The sequence below is a fragment of the Alosa sapidissima genome, chromosome 14, assembly GCF_018492685.1.
Source record: "Alosa sapidissima isolate fAloSap1 chromosome 14, fAloSap1.pri, whole genome shotgun sequence".
NCBI classification, from domain to species: domain Eukaryota; kingdom Metazoa; phylum Chordata; class Actinopteri; order Clupeiformes; family Clupeidae; genus Alosa; species Alosa sapidissima.
In genome coordinates, this window is record NC_055970.1 from 9,009,119 (window position 1) to 9,034,460 (window position 25,342).

The window sequence follows — 25,342 nt, forward strand, 5'->3', positions numbered from 1 at the left end:
AAAGAAGCCCCTCACATACCTAAGTGACGCCCATCTGCAGTGCTACACACTGCTGGGGAAGAACATTACATGGAGGGGGACAGTGAGGAAGGTTTTTTTGTTTAACTCTTTTTAGAATTTTTGTGAACAAAAATTACCAATTAGGAATAGGGTCTGGTAAGCCTTCTCCATCAAACATTTCATTAAGGATTAAAATGAGCAGACTATTAAAGCTGGTTTCTTAGAGATAGAAGCCTCTCAGCTCTTCCAATTAAAAGGGTACATACCATATTAAATTTCCCTGGTCTGCAGGGACTCCGAGGCAACGGCGCCATAATAAGAGCAGATATAGGTGGCTGCAGCGGGTGACATTAAGTAAATTGTATTTCCTGTTTTTTTTGTTTTTTTTTACTTTGCCAGGCTCATTTTTTGTGCCACTGTGGGAAGCCTGCTGTCACTGCTATGACTTTGTTCCTGTTATCAGACACAGGAAATGCGAAAAAAACTGGGCCTTTATTGGATTATTACCTCTAAACTGCAGCTGCTGCTTGAGAGGGAGGTTTTTTCGTGGGATGCCAGGCCGAAAGCCTCACGTCCATTGTCTGTCCTTGCCTTTTCTTCTGTCTTAATGAAGACATTTATAGACACAGGTCAGCTCGGTCTGTGAGACATTTTGAACATCTGTGGCCTGCCGGGAGAGAAATGGCTGTATACATTAATAGAAATGGGAGAGAAGAAGTGCAGAAACAGTATTCATTCCGGTTCTAGCGCCGTCAGGTGTGGCAGCCTACTCAGCAGCTCCGTGTCTTAGTGTTTGTTTCTACGTCTTTTGTCTACTTTTTGTTTACTTTTTACTTCGCAACTTTTTGGATTACACACTTTGAGGAGTGTTTTTATTCTATCACTTGAATTTCCCCTGGGGATCAATAAAGTATCTATCTATCTATCTATCTATCTATCTATCTATCTATCTATTTTGATTTTTTTTTGTTTAAGGCTTCAGCCTTCTCTGGGCACAGCCACAATACCTTTTCACAATCAAAGCAGGCCCCAGCACAAATGGAGGCTGGATTGAAGCAAATATTGGCAGAGTATTATTTATTTATTTATTTATTTATTTATTTATTTATTTATTTATGTATGTATGTATTTTCAAAACTGAAATTGGACGGAAAAACGTGGCACCCAGTTAGAGTAGAATTAAAAAGGCACTTTCATCCTAAGCTAGTGTGACGTTGCCATATTTTATTATTGAAGGATTTTAATCTGTTACCTGGCGATGATTAAAAAATGTGCTTGTGGTTGGATGCCATTCATTTACCTCACATTGAGTTGCCCTCTACCTGTCATTTCACAAAGCACATCCCCTATTGTTAGCCACAAATTGACTATACTGCCTACAGTAATCCTTTCGTAATCAGCCAAACATACTTGCTCTTTCATGACTAAAAGAAAGGCTGATACTATAAATTCTCATAGAAACAGAGGCTGTATCCCCATAGTGAATGCAGGAACAGATGGACCAATCAAATATTTTAAGGCCACTCATTCTAGGCAAGGTTGTTTTGTGTGACAGGAGTCACATCCCTCCACTGCTTATTTGTGCAAAGAAATCTGATTTCATTGCTATGCTGTCGCTGCTTTTCTCTTTTATGATTTGGTTCCTTCTCGGAGTTCAAAGAAAATTGATGAGGTTTTCTTAAATAAAAAAAAGACCATGTTAGACCCCTTTACTTTCATAGGCAGGAGACAGCATGCATCTGAAGTATGTTTCAATATGAAGATATATTAATGTGCTCAAAGTTTTGCTCTACAATGTTTGTGTGTAAAAGTAAAACAATTATCAGCAGAGAGGATGCTAAGACTGTTGGAGACAGATGTGAAACATTATGTATATAAGTATACAGTATATACTCTTTTGATCCCGTGAGGGAAATTTGGTCTCTGCATTTATCCCAATCCGTGAATTAGTGAAACACACACTGCACACAGTGAGGTGAAGCACACACTAATCCCGGCGCAGTGAGCTGCCTGCATCAACAGCAGCGCTCGGGGAGCAGTGAGGGGTTAGGTGCTCAAGGGCACTTCAGCTGTGCCTACTGGTCGGGGTTCGAACTGGCAACCCTCTGGTTACAGGTCCGAAGTGCTAACCAGTAGGCCACGGCTGCCCACTAAATGAATGAATGGATTTCCTTTCTTGCCTCTACTATGGAAAGACAGCTGAAAGCCTCAGTAACTTGAGATACATGTTATTCACCAAGAACAGAGACCCTCCTAAAATAAAGAGTCTTCCTCCAACAAGAGAATATGCAGCGGAACACATGAAGCGTGCACGGCTGCAAGTCCTTCTGTGGAGAGCTGCTGACAAAAAAACACCTCCAGTGTGTACTGAAGATGTATCCCTGTTTGGTTGGAAAATAGAGGATGGAATTCATGTGTCTGTTCATGGCAACACTAACATTGCACTCAAAACAGGTCTATAGCTTGTTGCTTGTGGATGCAAGGCAGTGCCAGCATGCTGCAGGGCCTCTTGCAGCTGTCAGTCAGAGGGACTACCATGCACCACCTACTGCCATTGCAAAAGTGGTGAACAGTGTGCAAATAAAAATTTGAAGATGGCTACACTTTCAGTGGAGGATACTGATGACAGCGAGGGAGAAATGTCTGATTGAATGAATGTTTTTTGGAGGAGACATTTGATGTGTGTGATGTGTCTGCCCTAACATGTATGTAGAACATGCCTGCCTTCTAACCTGTCTTCAGGGTATTATTTTTTCACATCAGACTGTTTTTCACCTTGTTACATGAAACACATCCTTTTGCCCTTATTTATTATAATCAGCCTTCAAAGTGTATGTGCAATGCTAAATGTGAAATTGAGCTATCATAGTTAGTAGCTGCAGTGAACTCAGATGATAATGGAAAATCTGCAAAGGTGTGAAATGTGTCTATTTTAACTGGTGTCGGAGGAGAATTAGGGAGAAACAAGACACGTACAGTATGGTAGTGGGAAGTTTAAAAGATTATAGCAGTACCAGTGTTACACATGATGACCTTGCAATTCACTGGCTAGTACACATTCCATTAAAACAGAATGACTCATTTAGGAGGACAAAAATATTGAGGATACTGTTGCTTTTGACCATTTGATTATATTAATAATTAGCTTTTTCTGCATGCAAAGATGCTGTGCATAGTTTTAGGTTAACCAATAGAGTGAGGTAATATCATTACAATAAATAGTCTCACTTTGCCCCAGCGTTTTTGATAATCACTACTGTCCCAATTAATAATTTGGGACCATGTATCTCATTATTGTGTAAAATAAGAGTCATGTTGTGTAATCCCTTCTGAGTTGACTCTTCATACTTGTTTTCTCATTCCAAATGACTAATTATAGTAACATTATTAGTGCTAATAGGCTTATTTTCCAAGAATGGCCTGATTTGAAAGTCACATTGTGAGGATATGATTATTTTGTGCTGGCGCGATCACACTATTCATGACAACTCTGCAAATGGCTAATTTGGCTCGCATGTGCTTATACTGTAGGAAAGCTGTTGTATACACATTTGACAGTTCAATGTAGTAAAAACACCAATTTTTAAACTCTCATAGAAATCAGCAAGAATAGAAGCACTAATTACAGAAGGACAAGAGTAACTTAATCTTAAACTCAGCATGCAAGGCACTTTAAAGAGGCACTTTATTTTGGCCAAGAGAGGAAAATAACACAATTCAACTTCTCTGAGCACTTGAATGTGGCTTATTACAATTCCAGCACATAATTTCTCCCAAATGCAGACCCATTACCATTTCATCTCAAAGGCTTAGTCACAGAGAACCCTATTGTGGTATTCCTCACTATGGGACTCTTACCTCTTGCCATGTTTAAAATGTCATGTGGGGGGGGGTGTAATAGGCAGGAAGGGGCTTTCGCTCTCATTCAGATGAATCATACCTCACTGAATTAAATCAAATGGGATTTCAAGTGACTGAGTGTATGGCTAGGAAATGCCGAAACATGGTTTAACAGATCAAGATTTAGGCAGGCAGGCACGCATGAACTCCTTTCCCAAAGGCAACTCGTACAAATAACCACACGGCGCATCCTCCTCCATTTAGCCAGAGATGGGCTCGCGAGAGACCTTTTCTGTTACTCATGTGACTAATGCGCCTTAATGAATCACTCCAGGGCCTCTGGTAGTGAGGCACCATCAGACCTGAACTAAGGGTTGCACTATTTAGACCTCCTGCCATCCATTGTTTCAGCCCTGTAATCAATTCCACCCCAGGCGGAGCAGGATAGAGCTTATTTCTGCCGTCCGACTCTCTTTTCTCTGCAGTTTTCACTCTCCCTCTCTCTCTCTCTCTCTCTCCCTCTCTCTCTCTCTCTCTCAGCCTAAGTCTTTCATTAGGCGCGCTATAAATGTTTCTTCATGGAGAGGTCGAAGCGTGGTCATCATTAGTCACCGGCATCGTAAGTGTAGTTAGAGGCTGCCGAGAGGCATTTCACGAAAAAGCAGCGCAATCCCGCCTATTCTTTCACCATGACTTCAAAAGCAGGTTTGCAGAATTAATAAGCGTTGACGAGAAATTCACCAGCAGCTGAGAGACAGAGAGCAAACATGGAAATGCATTAGTGAGGCTGAGCAGCAAGTGGGATGTTTAGACATTGTTCACAGTGTAGGAGTCGTGGAAGCTGAACACCTTCTGTGCCTTCCATTGGGGTTGGTATTGCCACACCCCCAACCCCCACCCTCTCCGTGGATGTGGTTGGCATTTTATCTGTGTTGCGGTCTTGTCAACAGATGCTGTTTCAGAGACCAATACACCACAAAAAGAAGCATCAGGTCCAAATGTTTCAGATGTGACCTCTTGGCCCTAAAAGAGTTGAGAAAAAACATTGGCTTTGCCGACTGATTAGCAAACTGATATGGACCCTTTCAAGAGAGTTCCATTATCAGCATCATAGTTGGCCCCACAAGACTTCCTTTTTAACATTCCATATGTTATCTTAATGCAGAGGAAGTAGATTAGGAACCAAATAGAACGTTCAAGCATTGTTTTTGTTTTTATTGTTGAAAGGGTCTATATGTGCCTTAAAACCCTCCACTATGTCTAACTCTAAAAAACGGGAAAAGAGAAAAATAGACTCTTACAGACTGAGTGGGTTTTAGAGACTTACATATCTCAAAAAGAAGTTTCAAAGGTGGAAAGCCTATGGTACGCTCCCGCGTCTGCGTCCCGCGCACGCGGCACTGGTGAGCGCGTGACGAGAATTGCGTCATTTTTAAGGCATGCGTCGCGTCTTTGAGTCGACCGGAATTTAAGACCGCGCGTCAAAGTGACGCGTAGACTGCGCATGTGTGAAACGGAACTGCTGTAAACACTCCCCTCCAGTAGGTGGACCACATAGAAGAACAACACTTAAACCTAGAAACAAACCTAGACAGAAGAAGACTTGTTTGGTTACCATAACGATGATGGAGCAGACTGCCTGTCCTCAGCTTGCCTGGCTTACTTTGAGTTACGTGAGACACCACGACATGGAGTCAACTTCGACTGATCCAAAGCCACAATCCACAGATACATTCTTTAACATTATATTTAACAGTTACTTTACCATCTATGGTGTAGAACCCAAAGTATTTCAAGACACCACATTTTAGATGAGTTGGGGACGTAATTGTCCACTCAGGCTGGCCGTTCTGTGCGTTATCTTTCATTGTCGAAACAGGGTGGCTGCATGGGCTCATTGTGGTTATTGGCTATTATATTGGCTTGATTTGGTCATGAGCCCTGGATCATAGAGCACTGAAGGAGATGGCAAACAAAAAAATAAAATGAATCATCGACTGTAGAAATGCGCTACACAGCACTAAAAACCGAATAGTTTATTTATAGTTCGACTACGGATATTTCACGTCATGTTCGAATAAAGAGTGACAGCCCTACTCCCTGCATAGAGAGCTGACATGACTTTGGATTAAATGCATCTTTTAAAAATGAGCGTAGCCTAGCACCTATTACTGAACAATGCTGAAATCAAATCGCCAAAGCCAGAGCCATATAAAGGTATAACGCAACGCTACAACGCTCAGGTGAAACCCAGTAACACTTGCTGATCGAGATGCATTCTCGCCTGTTCCGTATATAATGCGTTATCAATAGTGATTATAATAATAAAGGGAATGTAGCCTACCTCTCCCAGGGGCAATCATTATCACCTACTCCTGAACTCTAAGCTCTAAATACACCCATTATCACAGTGAGACATTATACATTATGAACACAAATACTTCAAAACTTTTATTGACACGTCATAATTACAGGTTTTTTGTTAATACTTTTTGGTATGAGGCAGGTGTGAAGACTCAATACAAATTTAATTGAGGACATCTGTACGCACAACTCTTTCTTACCATGACACTGCTATGTTTAGAAAAATGTCTTTAGGTCTACTTTGTATCGCACCAATATTGCTGCCCTCGCGGCACCGAGTCACTTAGCTATAGGCTAAGCAGCCTAATAAGCAAGTAGGCTAAGCTAGTCTCTCAGCTATACCAACAGGTGTGCTGTGTGTGTTCTGGTGGATGATAAATGGAGCGATGCTATGGGCCAGCTTATCAAACTTCCCAGCAGACAGGCGAAAGTACTCGTGGGGCTTTTTCCTTCATCAGCTCTTCCTTCGTTCAGTGCTGGCACATCCCACGTTCTTCTTTTCTTCAGGCGTTTCAGGCTTCTTTGGTGGTTGTGTCCTACTTTCAGGCTCGACGTACCGCCCCCAGTTGATGGGGCAGAGTATCACAGTTAATCCGTGGTGCGCAGTCGCTAACCTCAACGATTTAACGCGCATTCAGGACAGCATAAATTGGAGTATGCTTCACGTCCACGACAAAAATGACGCACGTCTTGGACACGAGCAAATGTGACGCAGGGCCATACCAGAGCCTTAAGATGTGACCTCTCAGCCCTGAAAGAGAGCAGAGAAAAAACATTTCTAATTTGTTGTGAAACTTGCCTGAGAGTGGATTGGCTTTCCGACTGATTAGATATTGAAACCATCCAAAACCCATCCAAGTACTCATCTAACTCAAAAAGTGAATATAGAGAAAAGAGAAACGAGAAGTGTTTGTCACAGACTGACTGAGACTTGCCAACAAACAATAAATAAATATATCAGCTATATTTTTTTACATTGCTTGTATTGTGTTATCAGAGGAGTACAGTAGATGCAATATGATGAGTTATATTTTGAGTGATTTCCACACATAACACAAGACTTCCAAAAGCATACATTGTGTACAGATCATGAAAAAGAAAGCATCCGAATTGGCAGTGTTGTACTCTTAGTGCTTTTGAACTGTTCTCGGCATCTGACAGTGCACTTGTCTCCTGCCTCTTGCATGTGAAAGCCCCTGTTTGTTGTGAGAGAGTACCATCCAAAAGCACCAAATTCCATCTAAATCAGGCCAGCACTTTGGCATAAGGGGTGCCAGAGAGATGGGAGGGGTGGGTGCTCGTGCACAGAGGACGGGTGGTGGGGGGGGGGGGGGGGTATTTGAACACTCAGCCACAAACAACACTTCAACTGCCAAGAACCTGATCTCTTCCTACTGCATTTGTGCGTGGCTGCATGTGTGTGTGCTGTATGTGTTCTTATACTTATGTGCCTGAGTAAGTGTACAATATATTATATGTACATGTATATATTTGTTTTGTTTGTTTGTTTGTGCATTTGTGTGTATGTGTGTGTGTATATGTGTGTGTGTTAGTGAGAGAGAGATAGAGAGATAGAGAGAGAGAGAGAGAGAGTGCAGAGCAGCATAGTGAGAAAGCCCACAGCTCATTTGCCATCTTAATCGCTGTTCTGTTATTCAGGCTGCATGCACGCCATGGACTGAAACAACACAGGCAGTCCGATGGGACACAGTAAGCCAGAGGCAGGGCCGAGATTGCTGTGTAATGTAGCATTGTTTCTTGTGTAATTATGACCGCTGCTAGCGAAGCTAGCGAAGCTAGCGAAGCGGTCATATAAGGATTGTCAAAGTTTTTTTTAAATTTTATTTATTTATTTTTTTTCCCCATCATCTACTTCCTGAATTTTTGGTCAACGATACCCGGGACACCGAACCACCGGGACACATGAAATTTGGTGGGTATGTAGCCCCACTAGACTTTTACGGAAAAATTTTGTTTCGTCCCTGGGGTCCACTCCCCCCCCGTGCTGGGCACCCCGAACCGCAAAAAAAGCAGTTTTTCCTAAATAAGTACCTGAACCGTGGCACCGAGGATGAAGAATTTTTTATGGTATGTTGGTCTCAAGGGCCCACATCAATCTGGCCCATAATCACTCATTTGTAGCATTGTTTCTTGTGTAATTATTTTTGGGAGACGCACCAGGGATCAAACTATCATTACCTGTGCAACAGCCATACATGAAATAGACTGTGCATAACAGGGAGAATAATCTACTACTGTAGCTGATGGATGTCTGCCTGATAGGCTCATCTAGCGATTCCTCCATCATGGAACATATTGAGCATCACTGTGATGAGCATCATTTCAAGATTTAGCTTGTCATGAAGTGCTGGCATCCTACGCTTTGGCTTTTGGTGGTTCATTCATGGTAGGTAGCTGTGCCGTACGGTGTTCATTTTAGGACATCCTCAGACTCAGGTGTCAGACTCAGAAAAACATCTGTCATCTTCAGACAAAACTGCCTCAGCGTCAGAAAAACCTCTGTCATCTTCAGACAAAACTGCCTCAGCGTCAGAAAAACCAGACTCAGGTGTCAGACTCAGAAAAACATCTGTCATCTTCAGACAAAACTGCCTCAGCTTCAGAAAAACCTCTGTCATCAGACAAAACTGCCTCAGCGTCAGAAAAACCTCTGTCATCCTCAGATAAAACTGCTTCAAACCAATAGTGGAGTCAGGTCTCAGAAAAAATGCTGTCAGAAAAAGTGGAGTCAGGTCTCAGAAAAAACGCTGTCAGAAAAAGTGGAGTCAGGTCTCAGAAAAAACAGAGTCAGACGAAAAAGTCTCAGATGAAAAGTGATCAGAGTCAGGTATCAGACATCAGATGAAAATGAGTCGGGTCTCAGGAAAACCGCTGTCAGAAAAAGTAGTAACAACACGGCACATTTCTCTAAATAAGTTAAGATAACATCTCATATCAAATTAATACAACAACGCTGTAGTTATTGTCCCCTGGGGATTACATTTCAAGTACCTGTCTATCTTTATGTCTGTCTATTATTGTTGTGCAATGACAATGACAACTGCTAACGTTTTAGAATGGTATTTTTTGGTATTACATCATGGCATAGCCCAGGGGTGGCTAACCAGTACAGCATGAAGAGCCAAAAACAATGGTGGTGGAAAAATGTTTTTAACCCACTTTTCCCTAGATCATTGAACGTACTGTAGTCCTATGAAAAACAAATTATTTTGCTGTATGTAGTACGTAGCATACACCGGTATGTGCCTTACAGCAGCTGCTAATGTTACTAGCGAAGTGAGGTTTAGCTAAGTTACATACATCGATTTCCTACAATGTGTATACCATTGGATCACTTTCTACCTTTACTTACAATTTCTACATCAAACCAAGCACCACATATACTGACTGTAACATGCCAGTGACAGAATAAATGTATTAAGCATAATATTAAACTCACCGTTCTGTACCCATCGTCTTCTTCTTCCCGTTGTTTTTTCTGACAACATTTTTTCTGAGACCTGATTTTCTGAGACCTGACTCCACTTTTTCTGACAGCGTTTTTTCTGAGACCTGACTCCTTTGAAATGTTTTTCTGAGGCCGTTTGGTTTGAAGCAGTTTTATCTGAGGATGACAGAGGTTTTTCTGACGCTGAGGCAGTTTTGTCTGAAGATGACAGATGTTTTTCTGAGTCTGACACCTGAGTCTTATGAATGTCCTAAAATGAACACCGTAGTGCCGGTATTGTGCTGTGTGTTGAATGGTTGGGATTCTAAAGTCAAGGTTCCCAAGATCCTCTCAGCTGAGTGGTCCAGCAGTCCCTTTCGGTGCAATGCTAATTCGTGTGACTCATTCATCACCAAACTAATAGACTAATTCTACTCTGAGCGATTTATCACCCTCCTCCTTCTGGGAAACAATATGAGCGCCACGTTTGGTTGGTGGGAAGTTTATGTCCGTGCCAACCACTCCCCATGCCGGGGCCCGCGTGTGGGAGATTCATGGACGACGGGGCAAAAAATGCAGCGCCATAAATCGCATACATAATGAGTCTGTGCCGTAACAAACAAAGCATTCGGGCTTGCTGAGATGCTCACTATTCCCTGCCCCCTCTCCCTCCCTCTCTCTCTCTCTCTCTCTCTCTCCCTGTCATTCTCGCTCTTTCTCTTTTTTGATGTTACCCCCGTAAATGTTCTCGCTGCATCGAGCGAGACAAGCTGCTGATGTTACACTTCTCGCGACGTCAGTATGATTTGTCATGTTAGGGAGCGTTCAGCTCCGGCGAGGCCTGCACCGCACCGCACGTCATACTCTGTAAGAACACAGAGGGAGGCTCCAGCTGACACTCCACTTCCTGCCTGCGCCGGAGCCTTCAGGCTTCTCGAACTTCTTGGCGAGACATATGGGTGCCAGTCAGTGGGAACCTGACACGGCGTATCCAAAGCTGCGTATCACTAAACTGAGCAGCTGAAAATGCACATCTATTCTAACATTCGGTTATGTTGAGTATCACAGACTTTCAGAATCACACAAAATTCACAGTATCTCATAATTTCAGAGATTTTCTATTTAAGATATGGAGAAATGAAAGATATATATCCCACAGGCACTATGTGGTACATGAAAATGTAAGACTTTTGACAAAGGTGCTCTGACTAAGACTCTTGGGAAAAGTGTACTTCAAGGACTTGCAAATGAAGAAGTGAGGAGTTTGACAATAATAATTGTTATCTCATCATTCCCTCAGAACATCAATCTTAGAACACTAGAGGTAGAGAGAGAGAGAGAGAGAGAGAGAGAGAGAGAGAGAGAGAGAGAGAGAGAGAGAGAGAGAGAGAGAGAGAGAGAGAGGGGACCATCCAGAAGAGCACTCTCAGTGCATGACATTATCTGGCTTGGGTGCCAGCGGCCATTATTGAAATATTCATACAGATTTTATGAGGCACTGACACTGTCTCTCCAGGACAGTGGTGGTGGGGAGAGAGGAGGCAGGCCCTATTCATCACCGCGCTCAGCACCTTGGAGAAAAACGACAAAGAGTCAGGCCAAGCAGGAGAGAGAGAGAGAGAACTGTAGGCTGTGGCAAGACTGAAAGAGAGAGAAAGAGAAGGGGGGCGTGTTTGAGAACCGTAGGCTGTGGTGAGAGAGAGAAGGAGTGCACTAATGTCTAAAAGTGTAATGTTATGGTTAGTTGTGTTTAGTCTCTGTGAAGGTTCATCACTTTGTTTGTTTTCTCTCCGCTGACTCTACCTTGGCTCTGTTCTGTTTTGTCTCCCAGGGTGACGACGTCCTGACTGTCATTAAGATGAAGGCTCAGTGGCCAGCATGGCAGCCCCTCAATGTGTAAGTACTCCCACGCAGTGTACACACACACACACACACACACACACACACACACACACACATACCGGTACACACGCACAAAGACACACACACAGAGCATGCCGTCACACACAACTACACACACTCGGTAATGGCTTTTCAAATTCCATACACTCACTTCCCACCGGCAGAGTCCCGTGAGAGCCACCAGTGTACATGTACATGATAATGGAAGTAAGCCCTCCACTCTGCTCCCCATGTCCAATGCAGCTCCCCCAACCCTCCTTCCCCAAATGTCCCCAAACTCCCTCTGCACTGCATCTTCCTCCCTCTACACATCCTCCCTCTCTCTTTCTTCCTTTCTTCCTTTCTTTTTTCCTTTCTTTCTTTCTTTCTTTCTTTCTTTCTTTCTTTTCTCAGTAACAGAGGGCCAATGCTTTGTCTGACATGATAAAAATGACTGCTTGTGCCTTTCAGAGAGAGGGGTAATTAATTATCACCTCTGAAATAGTGTGTGTGTGTATGTGTGTGTGTGTGCGTGCGTGCTTGTGTGTGTGTGTGTGTGTGTGTGTGTGTGTGTGTGTGTGTGTGTGTGTGTGTGTGGTGTGTGTGCGTGAGTGTGCCTGTGTGGGTGGTTTTTGACGGGTGTGCACATGTTAAAAAAGACACATTCTGTAAATGAATAATGAGGTGAGAGAGAATATTTTTGTGCTTAACTGACAGCTTGCTGCTTTAAATGGACCATGTAATCACTATAGTGATCTATAGGAGGCAATGGGAGACCATTAATCTCAACTTACAGGAGCGTCTCAGGATGACCCAGCACTCATCAACACACTTACTCCAGATGCTAAAATAAATACATGTTAATACACACACACAGACCAACCAACAAACTTGTCATCAATTTGTGTGTGTGTGTGTGTGTGTGTGTGTGTGTGTGTGTGTGCGTGTGTGTGTGTGTGTCTGAAACAAACCCAGCTGCAGCCAAAAATAATCTTTCACTTACACTACCATTACTCTCTGACCTCAGGACATATCTGTCCAAAATATAAACACGTGTATGTGTGTGTGTGTGTGTGTGTGCGTGTGTGTGTCTACGTATGTATTTGTGTGTGCGTATTTATGTGTGTGGCCATTTATTTCTGCCTGTTTTCTCTGCCCCCTGACACATTCATTTGAATTATTCACATTTACATTGCCACTGTATGATGTAATTAGCTCCCAGCTCATAAACAAGCCAGCACGCTAATGAGCGGATAGAGCTGCTTGCTTTGCCAAGGATCCCCATGGACTCACTGAAGCAAAACACAAGGAAGTCTTACTGTACATATTAATATCTGGGAAGAGACTAGCTAGCTCTTTAGCTCTGTGACACTTTAAGAGTCAGAGTAATGTAAACATAAACACAAACAAACACACACAGGCAAACACACCATGTCACATCCACAAAAAAACAAGACAGACGTACAAAAACAACTTTGAAATGTTAAACATCAGGAGAAAGTTCAGTTGAGAGAAGCCTTCTGGTGCTGATCTACTTGGTTAAAAAGGCTACAGCAGTTCTAGGCCAAGTGCTTTTATAAGACTGGCTGGAAAGCAGTTCAATTGGGCCACCAACTCCAGAGCAGATCAAGGACAAATTTAGGACTCTTTAGCTTGGGTCTCTTTTAGTGGAGCAGATAAGCTCATTAATAAAAGGTAGGCCCATTGTGCATTTTATGACTATAAAGCATGACATTCTGTCCAGTGTTTCTAGAGACTGTAAACTTCATTTTCAGATGTGGAGCCACTTCAGATTCACTTCACAGGCAGACTCAAAACAAATTTCACTAATTTTCAGGAGTAGAATATTATTGCAAGTCATTCTAGATTTTTACTGTGCAATCTAGAACTTCCATTAACTGCTATGTTGTCAACATTCTTATACTACGGAAGCGTATTGCTGCCACACTAAAATAGGAAAGAAAAAGGCTCAGTATCACGTAATCACGTGTCTTGTTATAACAATATATTTTTTCACGTTTTAACAAGATATTCATGACGTTATTACATGAAATTATCATGTTATTTCTAGATAATGATATTTTCACGATATAACTTGAAAATATCATGTTATTTCAAGATATGATATTTTCACGTTGTTACAAGATATTTATCACGTTATTACATGAAATTATCATGTTATTTCAAGATAATGAAACTAAATGAAACGAAATCTCAAGGCTGGCATGAATGATAACTTGTCTTGAATTTGCACCCTGACTGCTATTAGCCTACACAGTGCTGCTTGATGAGTGTTTTTGTGCATGTGTGTATGTGTGTGTGTGTGTAGGCTACGTGTGTGTGGTCTCTTCCCAGCTGACTGAGGAGCAGCGAAGAGGGATGTGTGTGTATCGGCAGAGAGCCGCTGAAAAGGAGGCCGAGAGTCTGACAGTTCTGCTTCATCTTCTTATCAACACAATAAATAAAACTTTCTCTAACTTGACGCAAGAGGGAGAAAGGGCTTTGATAAATATGTGAATCTTCACGCAATGTGGGTGAATGTACAGGGCGCTCTGGCTCGGTAGCCTACATGTCAGGTCATCGCAGATCATTTCCAGGGCTGTGGGGAAGGACGCGGGGAGTGAGAAGTGAAGCGCTGCAGGCGCACAGTGCAGGCTGCTGGAGAGCACAGCAAAGAAAGTATTCAAACAGCAATAGCATGCGCTTTTTGAGATCACACTACAGTAATCAGCCCGGCCCCACCGGGAATCCTCCCGACTCTCCCTATTGCCCCTCCACTAGGCTACTCAGGTGCAGAATATTCTGGACAATGCTTGGCTGTTTGCATAGGCTATAACAATATCATCCACCGTGTTCAATAACGAGAATCTCACCATCTTAAACCGAGCTTAAAATAGAATTTGATTGAGTCGTGTAAATGGGCCATAGCCTGTTCTTGTCTATCGTTTCGTTTAGCTTCATTATCTTGAAATAACGTGAATTTACAAATCATATAAGCACTATATTTAATTGAGTTCAAAGACGACACATCATTTGATGAAGGAGGGAAATTTGACTGTTTCATGGAAAATATTAGCACATTTTGAATTTGATGCCAGCAACATGTCTCAAAAAAGTTGGACAGGGGCAACAAAAGGCTGGAAAAGTTGTGTAATGATAAAGACAACAAAAGGAGGAACAACTAATTAATTGAAATGGGGATAAAATTAGCATCCCAGAGAGACTGAGTCACTCAGAAGTAAAGATGTGGAGGTATTCATCATTCTGTGTAAACCTGTGTGGGCAAATAATGAAACAATATACAAATAGTGTTTCTTATCATGAAATCCAGAGAAGAGAGGCAGAGTCTCTTAGAACTAAAGATGCGGAGGATATGATCACTCTGAAAACCTGTGTGAGCAAATAATGCAACAATATAAGAATAATGCTTTTTAACTTGAAATGATGATGCATTTGTGGATTTTATCCTCCATTGTACATAATATCATTCAAATATTTAGAAAACAATCCAGAGCTTTTTTTTGTAAACAATGGACAGGGCTGAGAAACAGTACTGGATGACCATGATCATTGGGACCTCAGGTGGCACTGTATCAAAACCAGACCTGTTTTTGTGAAGAAAATAATTTACAATAATCTCCGATAACCATTGTCTATGAACACAGTTTGATGCTTTTACCATGCAAAGAAGAAACATGATCCAGAGATGCCGCCGTCTTATCTGAGCTCATTTAAGATGGACTGCACTAAGAACAAGTTGAATGATCTCTCTCCTCTTTAGCTCTTTAGGATGTGGAGTTCATGATTTCCAAAAATAATTACACATTTTGATTGGTGTAATCACAGAACAGTTTTCCAATTAGCCTCAGTTCAAAAGCCAGCATCTGTGATGGTGTGGGTTGCATTAGTGACTATGGCATGGCCAGCTTACACATCTGGAAAGGCACAGTTAAGGCTGGAGGATTTTTGAGCAACATATACTGCCAGGGAAGGCCTTGAATATTTTCAGGAAACAATGCCATTCATTCTGCACATATTACAGCAGAATGGCTCCATAGAAGAAGTAAAATGCTCTGTCTGCAGTCCAGATCGGTCACATTGGGTGCATCATGGAATGAACATGATTAAGAAGACCCAAGACTGATGAACTGATGATATGCAAGCTGAAATCCTGCATTAGGCAAGGATGGAACAACATTTCATTCTCAAAACTCCAGGTCTCTGGACAGTTCCCAAATATGTATAGACTCTTGTTAAAAAGATGAGGTGCAACAACACAGTGGTAAACATGCTCCTGACCCAACTTTTTTTTAGACGTGTTGCTGCCTTCAAATTCAAAATGAACATATATTTTCCAAAAAACAAGAGAATTCATTTGTTTAAATAATTGATACGTTGTCTTTGCACTACTATCAAACGCAGCGTTCCAGCTGTTTTTGAAATGGTAAGAGTGAAAGACAGTTAGACTCTGTGTGTGTGTGTGTGTGTGTGTATAGTATGGGTGCACATGTGTGTGTGTGTGTGTGTGCGGGTGTGTGCAAGTGTGTGTGTGTGAAAAGAAAGTCTCACATCCACAGAGACCCGGCAGCAGACTGTATAAAGGGGGAGAGCAGATAGCTAACAAACGTTCAGAAAAAGTCCTTTTGGCAAATTTGAGGAAAAGTCGGTAAAAGGGCTATACACAATTTTACACAATTTGAGGGGGCTGAATTCAAATATGTTGTTTACCAAGTTCAATTTTGAGTTTTAAGCTTGCTAATTAGCATAATTAGCATAATTCACATACTTTTTGGTTTTGCCATCAGATATCATAGGAATTGCCAAACAAGGCATTAATAAACTCTTTATGTATCAGATATGTTGTAGGACAGGACAGGAATTACCCCAATGACCCTCAAGTAGCAAATAAAAATAAGTTAAAACTAAAATATAAATTGAAATAATAGCTAAAATTCAGTATGACGTTTAGAAACAAAATAGATTCCTTGATAATAAATTGATAGAATAGTAGGTGACTGCTCATTTTTCTGTAGAAAGTACTTTGTCACTAACTATTATGAACAGTTGTCAGTCTTTACAGAGGATTTACAATGTATTTTTTTTTACTGTAAAGGTGACTGCTTGCCTAGTTAACACATCTCACTGGTGCTCTTTCCTATCATTCAAATTCCAGCCATGCAAAACAATGGAAGAGTGTGCATGTTTGAGGAGTGCTGAAGAGTGCTATGGAGAATGCATTATTTGCAAAAAAGTTAGACAAGGTATCCTTGAAAGTGCAAAAAAAAGAAACATTCTCCAGTGCATCATTACTGCATACTGTATGATGCTGAAAGGGAAGTGGACCTAGGACAAATCCTCAGCTATGAACTGATTAATGTCCCTGTACTGTAGCTATTGCAGATAGCGATGGCTATTTGTGAAGTGGAAATAAGTCTATCCTTACTCAAGTGCTGTCTAGCAATGTGGAATGTCCAATAGTGGTCACTGCAAAAACTGCTCATTCAACACTGGTAATAGATGCTCAAGATCTAGTTATGTCTTTAGGACACCTATCTGACTGCAGCACATTTAAGAAGTATGCAGGAAAGTTTGTAAGAAACTTTTGTATTGTTATTTGGTATTTATTATGTGGTAGCAAATGATGTTAACTATCAAAGAAATAGACCTAATGTAGGAATGCACACAAATATTGCAACAGATAATGGTGTAGGCCTATCTGATTAAGACCTGAGTGGTTGAAACATACTCGTTAAATTACACTGGGAGCAAAGAAGACTATCTTCACTTTTTTCCCTTTGCAACTGTCAAAGAAATCCCATAAACACGGGAAGGCCTAGGGTAGCCTACATCAGATGGCCTAAAGATTAGGCTCTTCTGCATAGCAATACGTGATTTGCATGCAGTAATTTGAACACGGACCTTGATCTAGCCTACTTTGGCTATTTAAAGGTAATTTATTGCCAAAACACCACACAATATAAATGAGCTATAACAAACAATAAAGGATTTAATTACACACAAACTACTATTTTACTGACTACAAAAATAATAATTATGTAGGAAGTTTAGAAGTTTAAAACCCAGAATTGACCAAAAGTGCACCAAATTCAACACAAATGACTCAATACATTTGGAGGAGGCCTGCATCCTTTCTTTTCCAGATATTTTAGGATTTGGATATCGTTTCAGTATTGAGTATCAAGATATTTATGGCAGGTATTGTATCAAAGTCATAATTTTGGTATCGTGACAACACTATGCCAGAGCCACTCTGTTTTCTAGATGTCGAGGATCGGAGGCTCTACCACCAACAAGTGATGCTGCTCAATGGCATTATCAAGCTCTAGTATGGAGGCAAGCACACATACCAAATCCAGTGTTATTAGAAGTAAGATGTTTTTTACTTGTCAGTTGTTGCTGACGGTAGATGCAGTTCTGCATTAGGCTTATTCCCGCTATCTAAGTTCATATACTGTAGGATATATTCTGAGTTGAAGGTTACCTGTGCAACTTGTTATTGTGATAAAATGCATTAAACACCACATGAGTGACTCACTATGTTAGCAATAAAAATATGGTTGTGATTTTATTAGAATTTCCGAGTTTAGTACATGTTAACTGTAATCATGTTCCTAAATATGTTAATAAACTATATTATGGCTTCTTTAATGCTCAAACATGTATTTAGAGAACACTTATTTGGTTTTAGTGATTACTTTTAAAATCAACCCAATTTAGGGAAAAATAAGCAAAAAAAAATCGCTATTTTATGTTAAAATGCTGATTATGCGGCTTAGAACTCAGAATTGAGCTTGGTAAACAAAATATTCAGAATCAGCACCCTCAAATTAGGCAAGAAGGGTGGTTTACCAACTTTTCCTCAAATTTGCCGTCAGAAGTTCTCTTCTGTGAAGCTGCCCCCCCTCTAGTAAGGCCACTACACTACCGTGAGGCACTCGTGCGCTCGGTGCTCAGCATCTGGAGCCTGACTCAGCTGACTGAACACCTGAGGGCCCTCTCCAGCCTCTCCACCATCTTTATTCATGATCTCACACATTCTATCGACTCGGCCAGTCATTCTCAAAGATCTGCTAGATCTTCTTTCCTGGGCTTGAGCGCGCCATAGTTTAGCTGTAGGACTTTGATTTTTAATTCAGGCATGCATCTCATTCTAGTCGAGTTCACGTCTCTCAGCCAGGGCCAGAGTGGATATGTATAGAGGCACATTAAACAGACTTGACAGTCAGGGTTGCGCTCGACTTTGAATTTACGGGGCATGAAAAATTCATCCCCGTGAAGAGAGATGCCAATACCAGCGCAGCTTGGCCCGGGATGGCGCTGATTGCGATTTCAGGTCCTTGGACTCAGAAGACCCTGGGGTGTGATGTGCTCCGGCTGTGTAAAGCTCCGGTCGTACCTCTTCCAGGCCGTCTGATTTGCCTGGCCCCCCTCTGTCTCCTCTGCTCACAGAGACCTTAAAGGGCCTTAGTGGCCCTGCGAAATGTACGAGCTTAATTAAACGACGGTCGGGCAACGGTGAGAGAGTGGATGAGCTCAGATGAACTACACCCGCGGGTCATCATTGTCTCTTCACCATGCCCCCACACTCCACTCTCATCCCAACCCCCCCCCCCCCCCCCTCCCAACCCCCTCCCCTGCTGTCATTTTCAATAGACAGTGCATCATCGAGGGACCTCGGGAATCGAAGATGGCAGCTCGGTAGGATCCAAACATGACTTCATCTCAGAGGGGCTAATGTCAGAGCAGACGGTGTGATGGCCTCAGGGGTGAGGAGGGTGGGGTGAGGGAAGAGATGTCCCGTGACTCTGCAGTTCGTCACTGTCCGCTGGCTCAGGCAGACACATGGCAGAGACACTTCAAAGATATCAAACAGACGGCGCTCAGGCCATTGTCACATATAACTATACTGCTTTATCCGTCCTACAGACACGGATCTGGAACCAGGACGCTGAACTCTACTTTGAGACGATAAGCTGGTGCAGAATAGGCAGCTGTGTTTACATTCTTTTTTCATACTCTCATCACTCTCTCCCTCTTCTTCTCTTCTCTCATCTCTCTCTCTCTCTCATCTCTCTCTCTCTCTCTCTCTCTCACACTTTGCTTCTGTCTTTCCATCTGTCTCTTTCACCGATTCCTGCTGAAAACAAAAGAGCTCGGGAGGGACTCGCAATCATGGTGGAAGTTTCCAAAATTCTTGAAAAGCTTGAGCTGACTTGATTAGCAAGTGCCCTGACAGGCGGACAGCAAAATCATGGGTTGTCAATGCAGCCTTAAATTAAATGCATGTTGTGTGTGTGTGTGTGTGTGTGTGTGTGTGTGTGTGTGTGTGTGTGTGTCTGTGTGTGTGTGTGTGTGTGTGTGTGTGTGTGTTTATGTCCATGTTCAGCTGAGTGGAGTGGAGACCATTTTTCCCAAAGAAAATGTAGGTTGTAGGAAAACAGTGGTTGAATGACTGACATAGATTAGGTTAGAGGCTATTCTTGTGCACCTTTACTTACATGTTTGTGTGTGTGTGTGTGTGTGTGTGTGTGTGTGTGTGTGTGTGTGTGTGTGTGTGTGTGTGTGTGACATAATGATAAGAATGTCAGTGATCAGATCAGTTGCTAGCTAGTGTGCGTGTGTAATCTGAAATCAACTTCAACTAGAGATCTTTACCTTAGTGTGTCTATGCAACTTCAACTAGAGATATTTACCTTAGTGTGTCTATGCATGCACTCTCTTGAAATGCACTTATGACTACGGGAGTCACTTGTGCATCCCTTGAAGACTCTTTAACCCTATATTGTGCCTAAGAATAACAAACAGCCTCATATATTTGATTATATTTCATATTATAACTCACCTTAGTTTCTAAGAAAAGCATTACAATTTGGCAAAGAATAAAATAGTTGTTTATTGTGTTTCTTTCTAGCACCCCTGATTGCCACATGCAATCCAAATGCATGAAACATATTGTAAACATTGTTAGAAACTATTATTCAATATAGTCTGATATTTCTGAGGTAGCCTATATAACCCTTTTACACCAGATAAAGTAGATTGTGTAAAGAATAATCCACAATGGGGCACGCATTTATGGGGATATAATGCATGCCCTTTTTTAGGCAAATGGAGCCCAACCAAATCTAGAAAGTGTAAAATGTAGTAGGGTACAATTGCTACATCATAGAAGTTTGTTTCAACCTATCCCTGTATTGCCAAGTACATCTATTTCTTTTAGCAAGTCTATTTTTTCCACCTCATGCTAGTTATTGTTTCATTTGAGCTTTTACTGTGCAAGGGGCGAGTTTTAGCATCCACCGATCATCTCATGCTATCTCTAAATTGTTTATTAATGTGAAAAAGGTGATCTTTTACTGTCAATCTTCACATTCTAAGGTAATAGAAATGTGTTGTGTTGAACAGCGTGGTTCAGCCCTTCACACGCCTGGACTCAAACTTGCAATTGAGCTAAAAACCCAGGCTGCTAGCTCTCTCACTAGCACGACCCTTAAGGCGTTGGGAGGGAAGTTTACCAACGTACATATAGCACAGCTAAGGACCAGCTGGCTACAGCTTTACAGTAATCACCCCCTAAACTTCACTCCGATTTGGGTCACGGCACGGCACCAATGTAGCCTGGCTAGCGCCACCACTTCTCAATGAGATGTGGTCTGGGAACCAAACGTTCATTTTCTCGTATTTGAAAACAATGCCCAGATCCGTTTATTGGGTGCCACGGGTGTCTATCAAATGCGTCTGTGCATAGCTCATCATCGTCTTGCTTTCCCCCTTGTTCTGTGATTGGTTCCCTATCTCATGCGAAAATTTGCTCCATGGTCTCCAGGCTGTCTTAGCAGTGTGAATCAAATCGCGCGCAAGGCAGCATGGGAACACCCAGGCTAGCACCAATGTGACCTGCGTTGTGTTGGCGTTGTGTTGCTCTATATTTGAGTAGGCTTAGCTAACAATTGTGTGCAGTCATCACCTAGGAAGTTATGTCAAATTTTGATGTGCCATGGTCTAAACATCTAAAAAAGAAATGATGTTTCGAAAAATGTTGTGTTTGTGTGTGGAGGGGGAAATCCATGGTTTTGTTGCACCATAGAAACACCATGGTTGCAATGCATTGATAGTATGTTAGTACACAAGCATGCTAAATAGCCATTTTAGCAGGTAATTATGATTATGCGAAGAAGAGCTGGCTAGCTTTTAACACACTGAGTGAGAAAATGTACATAGCTTATTCTACATCAAAAGTTACTTAGGGTCATATTGACCCTAGCATGATAGTTGTTGTTTTTTATGGCAGGTACACTGAAAGTAATAAAGTGTCATTCATTTTAAAAAGCTAGATGGACAGCCAGGAATATTGACCACTTATTTCTGTCATTTTGCAATGTTTGAAACTAGTTTCGGGTCACTATGACCCCAACATAATAGCAGGGTTAGATTACAACAGATGTAGTTCCCTCTTCCCTGCCCACACACTTTTCTCTAAGTGTGCGTGGAGACATGTTGGGTCCAGGAGGCTCCTGTGTACCAGAGCCTGGCTGTCTTCACTGTTGATTTTTTTCTCCTTCTCAGACATTCATTGGCTGGAGGGCTCCAGGAGGTGTTACCGTAAGTTTATATGTGATAGGCATGTTGGGTCTTCTGCAATTGTTAAGAGTTTGATGAAGAGTGGCTCTCAATTAAAAAAAAAAAAACAACAAAAAAAAGCAGTAGGTGAAATATTATACAAGCTACCTCTACTTCCGTGTGCATTAAGAGAAATGTGTTTGGGAGTGAGTGGAACTTTGTGTCTTTGTGTGTCTTTCAACATTTGCCCTTCCTGTGAGTATGTCTTGTTGTGTGTGTGTGTCTGTGTGTGTGTGTGTGTGTGTGTGTGAGAGGATGTGTGCACAGATTTGTGTCTATGTCTGTATATATCTCTTTGAGTCGAAGGGTTTGTGAGGTTTAATGATGAGCAGTGTCAATGCCTTAGCGTCGGATGTCTGTCAGACTGACAGCAAAGTCGGCAGTTGTCCCTCTTTGTTCCCCTGTGTCGGACAAACACCCATACCACTATGTCACTTCCTGCCTTCAGGTGCAAGCTGTTTGACTGTGTGTTGGTCTGCTTTACGATGACAAGTCGGCCATGATAAGACACTGCCATAGGCTTTCCACGAGTGGAAGTAGATAACTATCTTTCTGCCCGTCTGCATGTTCCTTATCTGCAAAGCCAGCACGACAGTTCCCTTCAAAACTCCATCTAAACAAAACACTCCACTGCATTCAATTTTAAAGTACTGATTATTTGTGTGTCCTCCATCACCACCCCTGCCCTTTACTGCAATTTCAGCTCCAACTTTGGCGATTACACAGCATTTACAAAGTGTGATTATGCAAGTAATTAATGGTGCTTGTCACAATACAAATGTGCTGATTGAGAATGGAGAATGCAATTAGTATGTAAGGGGAATTAGCTATCGATTAGGCAAATGCTTGATTTGTACTCAATGTATATTTTTTGTGCAGTGTTCTTAGCCACCACGCCCTCTAGCTTTTTCTACTGTAGGTGTTACACGGGTGTTGCATTGTTTTATTGACTTGTTGTTTTTTGTACTCTTCTCTTCCTCTCTTTGTTGTTTCACTCTGTGTTTCTCCTCATTTCACCATCACCCCTTTTCTTTGTTTCATCCTCTTTCTTCCTCCCTAATTACTTCTCATTCTTTATTTTTTCATTCTTTCATTGTTTTTTCTCTCTCTCTCTCTCTCTCTCTCTCCCCTCTCTCTCTATCCATTCGCTCTCCACTCTATCTTTCTGTCCTTTCTCTCTCTCTCTCTCTCTCTCTCTCTCTCTCTCTCTCTCTCTCTCTCTCTATCTCTCTCTTTGCCCCAGGCGTGCGGCACCTTCGGCAGAGTTCTCAGTGGACCGCACGCGTCACCTCATGTCCTTCCTGACCATGCTGGGCCCCAGCCCCGACTGGGACGTGGGTCTGTCCGCCGAGGACCTCTGCACCAAGGAGTGCGGCTGGGTGCAGAAGGTCGCCCAAGACCTCATCCCCTGGGACGCCGGCACCGACAGCGGCGTCACCTATGAGGTCAGCAGCACACACACCCTCTTCCTCACCTGCCACCTCCTCTCAAAACCAACTTCCCGAGTCTTCCTCCTCAGGTCTCGCCATGTTCCCTCCCTCGACTGATTCCAACTGGAAAGCTGATTCAGTGACTCACTGGTTTGGGGTTTTGAAGGAAAGCATTGGCCTGAATCACAGCACTCAGGCTTGAACCCGTTGAACTAGGCAGAACCTCGCCTGTTTTCCTTTTCTCCCTTTTGGCCTTTCTCTGTCTTTCTGTGGGACGGCCCTTGGCTGCCACTCTTCACCTCGCCGAAGTCTCCAATCAGCGTGGTATTTCAAAAGGACATGCCGAGACGAGAGCGGGGTGATCTGCAGAACAGAGATTTATCGTTAGGCATGGGACAGATGGCAGCTCTGAGGAGACTGCTACTTCTTCTGGATGTGAGACGCATATCAGGCTCCTTATTCACATCGCCCTCCCTCTCTCTCTACTCGTCCTCCTGCATGACTGTGCCATCTACTGGTTTGCAAAGGGTACTGCAGGAGTAGCAAGGCAGGCAGCTCACTTATATCAGAGACTTTCTAATGAGGAGACACAGCACTCAAAAAATCCTCCATAGAAATGCATGGGCTTAGTTTGTAACGCCAATATGGCAGTTGTCTACGCATATCACACCCCTTCCGCGGCAAAACGTTGACATGTGAATACATTGAGGCAATCATGTGCTGTGTTGTGAATACACTGAGCCAATAATGTGGTGTGTTGTGAAGACATCGTGCCAATCATGTGTGATCTCGCCGCTGAAGCAAGATTGCTGTAGATTGGTGTGGTGAAGCCTTGCGCACGCGCATTTCTGCCGAGATGGATGCCCTACGAGTGCCCAAAAAGCGTTGCAATATGGCCGCCGAGTGGAGGGACTTGCCTAAAAGGACTTTGCTTATATTGAAATAGACCTGTAATCCACATCCCCTCCCACCCTCCCCCTCCTCTTCCCCTTCCACATCACCACCGGCCTTTTCTTTTTCTGACCTTAAGTGGAGAGAAACGGCAGTGGAAAATTCTGCCTCGAGGGGCCTTTGATCAAATCCTGTGCTCCCGTCCTCGGCTGAATCCCCCACGGCCCTTTTGGACGCCACAGGGTGGCGACGCGGCGCCCGGCCTATCATTTACGGGATGTGATGTTAGGTCTCACTCGGTGGGGTGTAGATGGCTGGGTAATTTTCACAGGCTCTCTGCCCCCCCCCCCCCCCCCCCAGGCTGTGTTTTGTTGTAATAATCTCCCGTGACCCTTCCCTCCACTAACTAATAGAACGTCTCTCCTCCCCACCGACGTAGATTGTGGTCTCATATCACTGTTCAGGTCTTTATTGTGTGCTACAGTGATGGAGGTAAGATTGTGGGACTTTTTATTTTCAGGGAAAAGTCAGTGCCAGTAATGTAATATTGATGATCTATCCTCAGGCCTACAGTGATACATTTTATTCAGCAGAACAGGCATTTAGAGAGTATTTTTAGCGCAGTGGCAATTAGGCTAATCCAGAATGGACTGAATGAATCAGCCAATACAAATATTAAAAACATGACGTCATGTCTATTAGATGAAGCCCCTTAAGGCCCATGTTGATTTTTTTTTTTTAAAGAGCACATTTTTTGCATACCCTTCCTATACTTTTGCGTTACCTTGCAGTCGTTTTGTGTTCTTAAGAGCAACTTAGAAAGAAAAAATCACTATAACTATGAACC

General features: G+C 42.5%; 1 protein-coding gene across 2 annotated transcripts in view; it reads left to right on the plus strand.

Annotated features, from left to right (window-relative positions):
* The window catches only part of spon1a (spondin 1a), a 94,490-nt gene that overhangs the window by 58,425 nt on the left and 10,723 nt on the right, over positions 1–25,342 (plus strand). Inside the window, exons 7-9 of one of the 2 annotated variants that reach the window (XM_042062245.1) lie at positions 11,484–11,548; positions 22,121–22,156; positions 23,418–23,619. In XM_042062245.1, the coding sequence (XP_041918179.1) occupies positions 11,484–11,548; positions 22,121–22,156; positions 23,418–23,619 (303 nt within the window). The remainder of the gene's footprint in view (positions 1–11,483; positions 11,549–22,120; positions 22,157–23,417; positions 23,620–25,342) is intronic. The other variant, XM_042062246.1, reaches the window with a different exon arrangement.